Source organism: Plasmopara halstedii (assembly GCF_900000015.1).
Source record: "Plasmopara halstedii genome assembly, contig: Scaffold_113, whole genome shotgun sequence".
Lineage (NCBI taxonomy): Eukaryota > Oomycota > Peronosporomycetes > Peronosporales > Peronosporaceae > Plasmopara > Plasmopara halstedii.
Window position 1 is genome coordinate 158,988 of NW_020187034.1, and position 13,956 is coordinate 172,943.

General features: G+C 46.3%; 3 protein-coding genes across 3 annotated transcripts; all 3 read right to left on the bottom strand.

Annotated features, from left to right (window-relative positions):
- Positions 1-3,589: 3,589 nt before the first annotated feature.
- PHALS_00513 (RNA-binding nuclear protein (MAK16) containing a distinct C4 Zn-finger) lies at positions 3,590-4,602 on the bottom strand (the record flags this gene model as incomplete). Its single annotated transcript, XM_024717079.1, has 2 exons — positions 3,590-4,451; positions 4,541-4,602. The coding sequence occupies 2 exons, from the start codon at positions 4,600-4,602 to the stop codon at positions 3,590-3,592; spliced, it is 924 nt and encodes a 307-aa protein (XP_024572560.1).
- A 441-nt stretch (positions 4,603-5,043) lies between these two features.
- PHALS_00514 (glutathione peroxidase 2) lies at positions 5,044-6,072 on the bottom strand (the record flags this gene model as incomplete). Its single annotated transcript, XM_024717090.1, has 3 exons — positions 5,044-5,098; positions 5,169-5,290; positions 5,365-6,072. 3 exons carry the CDS (start codon positions 6,070-6,072, stop codon positions 5,044-5,046), a joined length of 885 nt encoding a protein of 294 aa, XP_024572561.1.
- Positions 6,073-8,465: 2,393 nt separating this feature from the next.
- PHALS_00515 (uncharacterized protein) lies at positions 8,466-8,686 on the bottom strand (the record flags this gene model as incomplete). Its single annotated transcript, XM_024717101.1, has 2 exons — positions 8,466-8,613; positions 8,682-8,686. 2 exons carry the CDS (start codon positions 8,684-8,686, stop codon positions 8,466-8,468), a joined length of 153 nt encoding a protein of 50 aa, XP_024572562.1.
- Positions 8,687-13,956: the final 5,270 nt, after the last annotated feature.

Sequence of the window (13,956 nt, forward strand, 5' to 3'; positions counted from 1 at the left end):
CGGACAAGTTTCGGGCAGGGCGCACGTCGTGTCGGTGGTGCACCTTGCCCTCCTCTTCTTCCCAACCTAAGAAATGAGTATCCGACTCGTAGTAGACTTCCTCCGAATCCTCGACAAGAAAAGCCGTCACCCGTGGCGGGCGTGATGCGCGGTGCTCGTCTGCCGAAGGCCTGGGATTCGTCTCCTTTGAAGCCGCGGACGTGCTGTGCAAAATTTCACCGCGTGTAAGAGACAAAGGAGGGCTCTGTCCCCGGGTGCTCGCGGAACCGGCGAAGCTGGGTATCTTTAGTGTCCTATACACAGGGCTGGTGTGATCACACAATAGTGGACTTCACTTTACAAGAAGTCACTACGTGGCTGAACTGTCAGTGGTTATGTATTTTAATTAGGTTTGACTATACTATTTAATTAGGAAAATCTAAATCTTTAGATATAGGCGGCTTTGCCATAAATAAAACAAAAAAGTACGTTTACATTCTAAACGGAAGAGGATTTTCCTTGCCTTGAGTTCAGGTTGTGGTCACTCGTGGAGTAAGCGAATTGAGATCCATTACACTCGTACTGGTTGTAAGTACAGAACGAAGGTCACCGAGCTTCGCTTAACTTCATCTTAGAGAAAGAGCTATGGCAGCCCCACTACAAGGAGGATTGCGATCCGCTATAATCGCACTGGTTCTAAGTATAGAGCGATAAGCGAAAGAGCTTTGACAGTTCCGCTGCATGAGCAATCCCAGCCTCGGATGCACGTCACAAATTCGAAGCAAATCGACGTTCCGCCACATCTGCAAGAGTTTACAAGAGCAAGCCGCAGAAGACCTACGTCTTTTGGCGATACTCGATAAACCAATAGGGGCCTCTTCTCGCATCGAACGTTTGGCAGGCCGCCCGGTACGCCACGGCTGTAATCAATTTTGGGAAAAGTAAAAGAATTACCTTCGGTCAAAAAAAATCATGTACCTTTAGGTTGTAATTTTGTTTTGAGCTCAGTTTCTGACATATAACTAGAGCTTTGTTGTTTTAAACTGATACTACATGAAACCGGATTTACGTGCACCTTCAACAGAGGTAACTTCATTTCACATATTCCGCTCCCACTAGATGCAAGATCTAGAGCCGTTAAAGTAACCGAACACTGTTTATCGCTCTGCCATTTCAATTCAAGAGTATATAAATTGGAGATTTTTCAGACTGATATTTGGTATATACGTATATCACCTTTGTGTTATTTCTGAAGTGCAGTTAGCAGCCCATATTTTTTCCTCGGGACCTTCTTCTTTAGAGTTCCGTCATATTTCTACAAACGAAATTTTGGTCCTTAGGATAACTTTGGCAAGATTGTTCTGGTGTACGAACTGGCATGCTCTTGGGCTTCATTTTTCTCAAATAAGAGGCATGTGCTGTCGCAGCGCGCTAACTACCGACCATGCGCTAAAATGCCCTTAGATGGTAGCTGTTATGACTGTCTTATGAAGACGAGTGGATCTGTTAAATTTTAGATGATGGGTTGTTGAGTTGACGTCCGCTTCGCTGAAGCTGGGTTGTTTACTCTCACGATGAGTGATGAGGTGTGCTTTCCTCGCTCAGAGTGCAAATTAAGACTGATACTCAACAATAATTTTGCCAGCTTCTAAATCGTGAGGTACATTGCTGGGTTCTCTCAAACGCTGCTGATCCAAATGCAGGCGGTGGCCCGTGGGAGTGATGACCTGAACGTTGAGAAATGCTCGGGGACCAATTTTCTCGGGCTAGTTAAACTCTGATGTGAGCTAAAGTCCTCCCCACTAAGGCATGTAGAAGCTCTGCACCAACGCTGCGTGCGACTTTGGACGGTATATAATCGTAATCACGGCGTGATTCTTGCACTTGCGGCAGATCAAGCTTGTCTTCGTGGACCCTGAACATCCTACCACTAACAAGGTGAAACTTATGATGGGTCGCACGGTAGTCATCGTAACGATTTTTGTCAATAGATGACGGCAAGCCAAGACTTAAGCAGTACAGATGATGAGCGCAGTGAGCTCTGCATCCATGGGAAAAGGGCTAGGCCGTGAATTGTTGGGTGAACAAGATTTTTTTGGTCGGGACTCGTCAAATGCACTGAGACTGATCTCATCGGCGACCAATTCGGCATCCTCAGTTTCAATTTCTCTAAGCGCATAAATTGAGAAGAATTTGCTTTTGGCGGGACTCGTGGAGCCACTTGATTACGTGAACAAAAGCAAATTCTCAGTGCGAAAAAATGCTTAGTAGAGCAGGCTCAGTAATTTGGAGAGAGTGGAGTGGGCCACACGCGCAATGGCTGTACGCAATTCGGTCACTCTATCGCAGTGTCTGAACAAGACAGAGATAAGTGCGAGCACCAGAGTGGTCCACATCTAAGTGGGGAAGGGTGTATATTGTACTGTTAATATAAATTTTTAGAGAACTACAAGTTTATATTAACAGTGTATCTTCGTTAAGTTCTTGTGAAAGTAGCAAAGTGTTTGGTTACTCTGAAGCTTCTAGTCGAAGTGCACATACCCATTCTTTGCGTGTTTGTTTACGCGGACCCTGTGAGACAAGCTTCATCTGTGCAAAGTGCACGGCAATTCCGTTGCATTGGGTATCAATTTAAGCTAAGCTTAGCTCTCTATATACGTCACTACTGAGTTGAAGCAAAGTTATCGATGCCAGTGAGCGACGTGCGACGAGATGAATGATGATTTGCCTTTATACGCGAAGTGAGTGACATATATGCTGAATTAGGTTATGCAAAAACGGCAGATGATGGCTTCTACAAAAAGTTTGAACCAGAAGGGCCACTTCTTTCCAAAGCGAGTGAATTTTCTACAACACTGACGTAGGAAATAATTTCTGCGTGCAATTCACTGAATTCAAGATGTCTATAAAATGAATTTACCAACTAAACAATCGCAAATAATCACAGAAATCTGGGCTTATCTCCTAAATCCATGCTCCAATGGTTCGTCGTCTAGATGAAACCCAGCTTTTAATTCCGTTGTGAGCTGATGATACAATCATTGGAGCTAATCTGTCGGATATGGCTCTGTACGTAAGTGTAGCTCATTTCTATCTGCTTTGTCACATGTGTATCGGTTACGGATTCAAATCCATTTATTATCAAAAGGGTGTCTGTATTTTGCAGCTACTCGTCAAAAACAAAAATGATTCGGTCAGTTGAAGCTTAAATCTATCAATATTGTCAAAATGTGAATACACCAGAAAGCAAAGCTGTTACCAATGCATGCCCATCTCCTCGCCACAAAGCATAATTTTGACTAGCGTTTGAGCGTTGTGAAAATTTGCTAAGCACTCATCAAATGCATCAGTATATACTAGTGATGGGGTGCCGGACAAACGCAAGCACTTCACGACATGCGCTAAGCTATTCAAGTTCTGACATCATTTCTTCGGATACACAGAAAATGATTGCGAAAAAAATTCTCGATATAACCGAAAGCTCTCATTGTACTTTTAATAATAACGTATTACTTGTAATTGGAACAAAATCGATTAAAATTGGGAAAATTATCCTTTCCTGTAATCATTTCCGAGGAGATGTTCCTAATACAACTAATGTACCAACAGCCTACCAGGAGATTTCGCCTTCGGCCGTCTCACGCTCCTGTTCAAACTCAATTTCAACGTAGGGTCCCTTGGGTTTCTTCTGATTTTTGTTCGTCTTCTGTGAAAGCGCATGGCCCTTACGCTTTTTAGACTGGGAAGTATTGGCGTCGTCCAAGTCGGACAGATCACTGTCTCCTTCGTCATCGACCTTAAACTCATTCGCGAGATCCTCAAGGTCGCTTTCGTCCTCATCAAAATCCTCAACGTACTCGACCTGCCCGACGTCCTCTTCCTCATCTTCATCAACTTCGTATTCTATTTCTGCTTCATCCTCACTCTCCTCCTCCATAGTCTGGCGCTTGCCCTTGTCCGCCAACACCTTCGAAAATTCGCGCTCAGGAAAGTTATAAATATCGCCGTATGTTCCCTTTTGAAGACGTTCAAGTAGTTCCTTCTCAATTGAATTGTCCAATTTAGCGGCAACCATTGCCTTTTTCTCACGACGTTTCTCACGACGGTCAATTTTTTTGTTAATCACCACAAGTTTGGGCTTCGTTTGAAGTGTGAGTTTTCGCATACGCATGAGATACTGGTGAATTTTTGTCAGTCTCTGCTTGCATTTGTGAATAAGCTTTTTAGGCCAAAACTGCAACTGTTCATCGATCTGTGCAAGACTCTTCGTGTAATTTTTGCTTAACTTTACGCGCTCCCACAACCGATTGGGTGTATGTGCACGCTCGATGGTTTTCATGTACAGATAGCACACGCCATTCTCCTCACGAACGGTGGCATAGCGGCTGTTTGCTAGCGGACATGCTGATCGATTGCAGAGTCCTGTTACATTGTACAGATTGCTACAAAACATACTTTTCGTGTCTGGCAATCTACAACGTTGATGAAAGTGCTATCAGTCACTACATGTTATCAGTGCGAGTGGTAAATAAAGGATATCGAAACAAACATGAAAGCGTACTTGCTTTTAAAGGAGCAAAACTGCTTAGAGATAACGCTCCATATTACTTCATCGTGTTGCATCTTGATCTAGGGTGCACGGCGAGTGAATGAAAAGGTGGTGATGACTTGGGTCGATTAATGGCAACCAATTATAAAATGTCGCGATAGAATACTATTATTGGATAAAAAAGTGGACAGGCTAATATGATTACTATACAAAGAAAGATAAAAAAGTCTTCTTTATTTTGGTATGTTCTTTTCAAAAATGAGCACAATTAAATACCTGCTGTGGTTGCAACATTTTTATTGACATTGCGCGTTCTACCAATCTCTATAGTAAGATTTGGTACAGCCAAAGTTGCTCTATATTGCGGTGAAGATGTAGACATTTATTGTTGCGAGTCGCCCATATTTTCTTATACCGCAAAGAAAATTTAACTGGTTAGAAAATATTTAATTATCCGACGTATATACACCGCGTTGCCAATCATAACAGTATATACTTTACGCTCGTGCCACCTATCACAAAATTCGCACATCATCCATCACTAACTCAGCGCGAACGCATCGACTTGCCCTTGGTCACAGTCAGGTCTTCAGCTGCGTTTGCTCAAATCTTCTGTTGTTAAAGAAAAATGCCACCTTACAGCTGGTGCTGTTCGCCAGTCATATTGATATTGCACAAAAACTTTATGTCCTCAACCAAGCCAGCAAAGTCGAGCTTGGGGCTGTAACGTTTGTAAGGCGTGCCGTCGGGGCTGATGAGGAACTGTATATGGTAACAACATTAAAACACTTTTGTGAATCAAATGCGCGACAACTGACTCTATTAAGGTCACACACCTTCTCAAAGTTCCAACTGACGTCAGCACGCGTGACTGGCATCCAGATGAGGCGCATAGGATGAGAAAAGACGCCACTTGGCGTCGACATCTCATCTAGTAGTGTGCGATCACATGGGTATGGTAGCGCGATACGAAGAAAGTTAAACAGCGCATGGGCATTAGCTCCATTTACTTCCACTTTCTCCGTAAGCTGGAATACTGGCTCAAAGCCCATGCCAGGGCGGATGTGTCGCAAGCTCTGATATATTTCCTCGCCGTTAAGATTTTCCTGATGACCAAACTGGTTACATGGGCATCCAATGATGACAAGCTCAGGAAACCGCTGAGCCAGCTCATTGAGCTGTACGTAGGCTTTTGTGGTAGAGTTACAGTGTGATGCAACGTTCACGATTAAAAGCGGCTTGCCAGCGTAATCAGCAAGGCGAATAAACTTGGAGCCAATAAGCGAGCGAAATGAGAAGTTGTGAGCTGTTTTTCGGCGATTATTTGCCATGCTGGAGCGCCCGCTATCAGGGCAGGATCCGGAAGAAGAGATTGGTACTGCGACAGCCATTGGCAAATTGCGGTATTGCTGGTTTTGGGACGTCGGGCGTAGTACACCATTCGCACAGGTCTCAGAATCATGTACAGTGTTGCTATCGCCAGTCGCTGTAGAGGAGCCATCGCTGTCCGTGGTCGCGCAGCCGTAGCCTGATGGTAACTTCATTGCAGGTGCTCTATGAGAGAATTTTGATTTTGAAGATTACGTATATTTCTTTACATTCGAGGAAAATTTCGGATTTTAAATGAACAAGCTAGAAAATTTTGAGATTTTGTTGCAGCGGTACCTAAATTGCGATGTAACACTTCATTTACCAATTCGTAAGACTCAATCATTCTATGCGCTCAATTTTCCCTCGAATAGGCATAAAGCTGGTAAAGTGGTTTTAATCATTCGATTTTTTCAATCATTTAGCATTCGGTGCAACAGGGTTCTGTACAGTACATTCTGAACTATTGCATACGTACGCAATACACCTTTGGAAAATACTTTTCTGTGCCAGTGTGCAAAATACACCTCTGTACAACTGTACAAAACACATTACACTTTAGTGTGATCGTGCTAAATTTAGGGGTGGCAAAGTATCGGTACTAATAAAGACGATGGGACTCCGTAAAAAAGAGGCCATGGGACAAGTGGGCTGTTAGCCCCCAGACATTGATTGACAGGTTGTACAGATAGGCTCAATATTGTGTGTATTGACACATACAGAGTGTTAGCAAAAATAGATACTATCTCGTAAGAAGTGCAAACTAAGCATTGAGTATTTTAAAGTTCTCGGTTGTGCTTCATCATCTGTGCGTTGGTTAACTCTGACTCAAAAGTCCATGTTAAGCGACACACAAACATTACAGCACTCATCGTGTGCCACCCGATGACCGATCGTGAAAATTGAACACAACCTGTCCCCCAAACAACAAGGAACGCTTAATAAGCTGATGTCATTTGTTGGCTTCGAAGAGATAGAGGAGCTGTCGGCTTAAGGGTCAAAAGCGATAATTGATCACTTGGAGGCGTTCACCATCTATGCTATCGCATTGGTGAAACGCCTTCGGGTACGTCTCCACCGGTAATTGGCCAGATTACAAATGGTACCCTTTGCATTGATGATAATGCCAAACGTCAGACCCTTTACGACGGCGACGTAGAAAAACCTCTCTCGGCATGAGAGAAGCTGAGATGACCAGACACGTCACGCTTGCGGTCTTCGAGCTAAAAGAGCCTACGAGGGAATGGGACCAATAAGTAGTGCCTCTATAGAAGTAAATATCCAAACACGCTAAGAGCTGAAGCAACATGTGTCGCGAATCAAATTCGGGTGTATTCGGTGCGTTCAAAGTTCTTGTCCACCTAAAAAGGGAGGCGAGGACTAGAAGGCTAATCTCAGGAGTTGCAAGCTCTCGTTGCCGCGATGATGGCAGGCCTTCATCGGTTGGCAGTTATAGTTATATTTTTTTCGAGGGCTACCAAACCAGTGTGGCTCACACGAGACTACTTGCGTATACTCTGCATTTTCGAGCAAACAGTGGGTGTAGCATTGAATCTTGAGTGCAGACTCCGTGCCGCGAGTGCCGATTTAGGCTACCAGTGTTGAAAGTTTTAATACGCGCCAAAGCTGATGTCCATCATTTAGCTGTGAGGAGCTTTTAAGGGAGTACGCAAATCTTTAAGAGTATTAAAGTCTTCCTCTGCGAACCTCCTCTTTGGTTGAGGGATTCGAAGAGTTACAGGGCGGCCGACGACCCCCTTGGGAGAAATTATTGAGTTTCAAAGAATGACGTAAAGTGATACAAAGAAGTTTGTACGAGAAAGGTATAACTCAAAGAGTCCGTGTATATAACACACAGAGAATGAGTTTTTCTGCTCCACCTCGCATACAAATCGGTTTTTTTTTAGTGGCCAAGTATTAGCTTCGCCGTTTTGTTCCAAAAGTGGTATATATAGCATTTGGCCTATCTAAACCAAAAGTACAACGTTCAATAAAATTAAAATCTGTATCACTTAAGGTGAGGCTGGCAGCCTGCGTGTCCCACGGACCTCGCTTTTACGGCTTTCTCACTGGGTGTAGCTTCAACGTCGCTTGGACTGTGAATTTTTTCTATACTCGCCGAGCCATTTGACGTGGTGTATTGGAGAGGACTCCCAACGCGTAGAATATTTTAAAATCAGACACTGTAGAACTTAAGGAGTGAAGTGAAAATATAAGTGCAGTGGGTGTTTGGTAAGCACTCACCTTTCCACAGTCTTTCAGGAAGACAAAAAAGTGTGATATCCATTGTGGACCTTATTTTGGCATGATATGGTGTATGGTGGTACGAACACTGATACTTACGTACTTACACGCAGTCGCAGAAAACAATTTTTCACGACTTCTTGAGATTTGCATTATCTTTTGTTGAATTGTGCTTATTGCATTATCTGTACTAATGCCATTGATGGGGTTTCAGGTTATCGCAGATCAGCATGGTCGCAGTGATTTTTTTAGTCTTGCTCCGACATCTTCGCCCTCACTTGGAGATAATCTGTCAGCACATTTATATTTTTATTCGGTCCGCGACTTACCTACTTGCAGGCAAAAAGGCACAATGCTGCTTGACTCGCACTTTGCCGTCAGGAAGGTGGCACACTGCTTCTTCGTACAAAGCTACGCCCAGGATGTCAAACATCCGGGCGTCGTCGCGTTTTTTTATGCGTCCAGCTTTCTGCCTGACCACTTAAGGATAGATGAAACCCGACTTTAAGTCACTCGTGGCCAGAGCTGCCTATATAACTACCGCATATACATAGACCGAGCTTTGGAGAGTCTTACTTACCAGCCCGTCCTTGGGGGTGAATTCTTCACCCTTAAAAGTTTGGGCTGCATCCAGGGCTCCAAGACACTGGCCCTTTTGTGACGCATCATTTCATGTTCGTAAATGTTAACACTTTTACACATACAAGCTACGCGGTAGTGGACGATGCCGCCAAGCTAGCTCGGGCCTCGATCCCCAACGTGATAGCCATTTTCGGATTGGTCTAAAATTGATAGTTGTAAGGGGGTTACACGTACCCTGGTATGAAGGGGCGGGTCACACACGATGGTGTCACACGCAATGGTCTGTCGACACCTTAACAAGGATCCACTACGTGGCTGGGCTGCCAGTAATATGCTTTTTAATTAGGCTTTACTATTTAAATCGGAAAACCTATGGATATCAATATAGACAGCTCTGCCGCAAATAGAACAAACGAAATACAGTTTACATTTAAAGCGAAAAAGTTTATTTGCCTTTGGTTAAAATTGTGAGTACTCTTGGAGTTAGCGGATTTCGGTCCGCTACACTCATTCTGCTTCTAGTATAGAACGTAAAGTCTGTGGTCTTAGCTTAGCTTCCTCTAGCAAATAGCTACGGAAGCCCTGCTGCACTTGATAGCACTTGTAGTCAATCTACACCTGGGTCGTTACGACTGTTCCTCTGTGAGGATGAAGCGATTCTCTTATTTGCCCCAGGGCATGCAAGACGGTCTTAAAAAGATAATGTCTCTGCTTGGCCCTGAGGGCGTGCAACATCTTGCTTTGAAAGGATCTGAATCGATAATCGCGGCGCCTAGAAGCATTTATAAGGTTTAAGAAAGATCTGCTAGAGATCTTATACCTGAAGACGTCGGTGTCGACTGTGTCCAAGACGCCCCCGTCGGCCAACGATTACTCCTCCCGACCCAGGCCGCTCATGGTGAGCGTTAAGACTTTCGAGGGTAAGTATAGAAGGTATCCCCTGCTCTTGGTAAGAGAGGTTGAGGTGGCCATGGCGACCTCCATGCTCTAGACTAAGCAACAGCGCGTGACGCTAGCTATCTCCAAACTCGGTGGTCGAACGCAAGAATGGACACTAATGTGTGGCACTTCGTTCGAAGCGGCGTTCCCTCCTGGACGGGGCTGAATCTGCAACTTTCACGAGTGTTCTCGCCGCCTGACGAAGCATATCGCACTAATGAACTCGTTGTACAGCTTTACGCATGCTAATGACTCGAGAGAGAAAATACGTGTTTACGTCCATCGCGTCGCAAACATGTGGTAGGACACTCATTCTGGTAGACAGGAAGTCATCGACTTATTTACGGACAGTGAGGTGGATAACATCGGCTAGTCGTTTGGCTATTCCTCCCATCCAAGGCCTGACCCATGGGATGACGGTGTCAGCGGGATGCGAGTATTAATAAGCCCGTTCACGTAAAACGGTGTGTAGCCGCTAGATGAATGCACTGCATTGATCAAAGCAAACGTTATGAGTGGCAGCATGGCGCTTTAGCGCTTCGACGTCTCAGCGCAGATGCTGCGAAGAACGTCGACAACGACAAGATTCACGCGCTCAGTTTGAGCATTGGTCTGTGGTTGGTCCGCTATTGAAACAGTCAACTTGGTGTCCAGCACCCTGAAGATTGTAGACCAAAACTTCCAAGCGAAGAGCAAGTCTATACCAAGGACAATTGACTCCGGGAAGTGATGCTGTCGAAAAGACACATCCGACAAACAGTGTCGCTGAACCCACGCCATCGATGAGTCGGCACCGCCGCAAGATGATCCATCGTGCGCAAACGGTATACAAAGACCACCAAACCCGTGTTGCCCGCCGTGTCCTTCGGCAGGCCAACACAAAGGCCATACTCATGGACTGCCAACGCCGGGAAGTACCAGTAAACTGGCCAGCGGCGCCGCGCATTCGGAGAGACATTTAACCTCTTACAAGTCTCACATGTGCACACATATGTGCTCTTCCATTTGTGCAGCTTGGGCCACCAATAGTGGCAACTCACAGAGCTGTGCGTCTTCTCACGACCGAGATGACCAGTCGTGGGCCTCATAGAGAATACAGGGCCTCAAATTCTCATCGTGAGAAACCACAATCCGTGGCGTGTCCGTCAAATCGATGCTATAATACAGCAATCCATTATCCAACGAATATCGGTGTAAGCGTGCGCGCGATCGCGTCGACAACTTCTTGTCCGGGTTTCCAAACTCCTTGCTCTCGAGAGCCTGTAGCAGCGCTACACACATACCATGACATGTGGCGCGGATCAACTCCGTCACTGACGACGTCACCGTCGTGACATAAGTAAGTTCATATATATATTTCGGTCTAATCAGCCAAAGCATTTTGCTTTCCTGGCTTATACTCGCATCAAAGTAAGTTATATTCTACGAAGAATGAAAGCCACCTGATCATCCTCTGCGAGAGGAGAGGCAACAAAGTCGCAGTGCGTAATACACATGATCTGTGTAGATCCCGAGCCAAGCAGATGCACCCTGAACTTGACAAGTGCATACTTCATCGCAAGTAATTTCTTGTTGTGGACTGTGTACTTCCTCTTCGCAGCCTTGAATTGACGATATTCGAACGCTATCACTCGATCTCGCCCCTCGGCGTCTGCTTGCAGCAGTGCACAGCCGATGGCAAAGTCCGAATCGTCAGTGAGGACATTAAAGGACGATCTGGGTCTAGGAAAGTCGGTATTGGTACATATAGGAGGCTGGCTTTGATCCCGTCAAATGCCTCCCGAAGCTCGGTTTCCCAACACCATTCCGCATCCTTCCTAAGGAGATTCGACAATGGCTGTGCCGTTTCCGCAGAATTTTTGCAATACTTGCGCATGGCCTCGCCGACTACTTACGCAAGTTCTTTTGGCTCTTTGGAACCGTCCAGACCACTATGGCTTTGGCCTTAGCGGGATCCAATCGAGGGCTACACTTCCCAATGAAGCACACTAGAGGGAATTCCTTCGATGCCAAAGATTTGCTTGCCTACATTAGCATACAGCTTATACGTGCTCATGCACTCGAGCATCGCTCTCAAGCGGACGATGTGGTTTCCTATTTTTTCCTTTTGTGCCCCGCACGACTGTAGACAACGATGTCGTCGAAGTATTATTGTGCATACGCCGGGTGCGGCCCGAACAACTGAGTATTAAATTTTGCTGGTGCATTTAACAGCCCTTAGAGCACCACCAGCCACTTCCAGAGCATGCTGCTCGGAGTGCTCATCGCTGTCATCGGAACCTCACTCGCTCTCATGAGCAATTGGTAATACCCTTTAACTAAGTCGAGTGCGCTGTACTCTATACAGCCAACAATATTGTTCTGACAAACATGCTTTCGAGAAATCAGCGTCTGTGCCGGAATGGTGGCAGCTTTAAGCTTATTGTAAGCGAGAGCGTTACGCCTTTTGCCGTTCGGCTTTCGGACACAAAATGTGGGTGTCGAATGTGGAGACTTGCTCTCAAGCACCATTCCTACCTCGTGGTTCGCATAAAAAAGAAGTCAATGACGTCACACTACTCCTTGGACAGGGGACATTGGCGTGATACGCAGTATTTGGCTCCCGGAACCAGGTCAAAACCATGACGCACACCTCGGCTCGGAGGGGTCTTTGGAGACGACGTCTTGAAATTCCTTCACGAAGAGATAGTACGGATCCGAGGGATTCATCAGGATCAGAGATCCACTACGTGTATTCAGCACCCTCACAGTGTCCTCCAGGAAAACTTCACCCAGATGCGAGGACAAGCTCATCTGCTCTTCCGGTTGTATGATGACCACTTCGGCTGAGTCGCCTGTCTTCAACGCACTGCCAAATGCTTTGAAGAAAATCCCGTCCGGCTCAAGAAGAGACACCACGGAAAACAGCCTCGATGGTGATGTCGCTGTCTTCCTCTCCCGTCATACGTTGACGAGGGTGTAAGGTTGCGCACTATCGACTAAAATAGACACATCCTGGGTCAGGGTCGACGCCCAGCGTCTTTCTTGACCTTAATAGCGTGGAACGCTGTCTAGTCCTAGACTTGAATGCAAGGTGAGGCCTCAGCTAGTATAGGGGCGTCGCTGTCGCCCCTATACAGAGGTTGTACTTTCGGCGAGACTAATATGAACACGCACTCAGCGTTGTTCAGCACAAGCCCCACTTCCTGCTCCACCGGGACCTGATATTATTAACAACATCCGACGAAGAGCTGCTATTTCTGAAATCTTAGTCCAGTGGATAGCGTGCCACTCCTCGCGCATCTGAAGGGCCTTGCCCAAGATGGCTCGGACATCGCCTAACCACGCCACTCTTGGCATGCAGCGATTTCTTCGAAACGTGAGCAGTGCTCAGTGGTTTACGTGACACTCTACGTTCAGTTCCCGATCCATGCTTGGAACTCCTGTCCGATACACCTTCGGTGTTCACCAACTCGGATATATTCCGATCTCCAGCACGTTGCCTGTCTCGGTCCAGTGCCTGCGCCACTAGCGGCGTTGCCTCCTGGCAGAGGTATCGTCGTAACTCACCAAAGCTCCACCGGGAGACGTGCGCGTAGCGCCCAAGGTCTCTGACCTCCACTCGATCCATGGCTATAGTGTTCCAGCCATGCCATACCAAGGATGAGGTCATACCTTGATTCAAGTTTAAGACTAAACAGTGTTCCACGCTATCAAAGCTTAGAAATTTGACACCGAGGTCCGCAGGGAACTTCGGCACCATGGCACATGTCCCCGTCGCTAAGCGAACAGTGACGATGTCACTCAACCGCGCTTTCAGCGCCTCAGCTTACAGCTGATTTACTTGTATCCCGGAGTCGATCAGGATCTTCAATGGCTTCTCAATGCCCTTAACGGTCGATTTCACGACCAGCAAGCCCGGTTTGCATACACGTTCCGTGTTCACTAGGAGCTCTTCAGGGCTGGGCCCTGCTGACCTACAATTCTTTAAAGGCTCAACAGAACTCAGTTCTTCCCCAGCAGGGCGCCCCGCGCCTACTGGTTATTGTTGTTTCCCTGCGACAAAACAGAAGCCTGGTGACGTCGGTTTGATGCTTGACGTGCCTTGCGCAGGGGACAACCAGTCCAAAGGTGACAGGTGTCTCCATAGACAAAACACCGTCGGGTGTTCGAACGCTGCCTGGCAGCTCGGTGCTGTGCCTCCTCCTTCTAAGCATAGCTGAGACCCATCGGCTCAGGTCCGTTGGACGAGCTGCTAGAGTGTGCATTCCAACCAAGTCGTGCCGACTTAAAATTGAATTCGGCATTCAATGCCA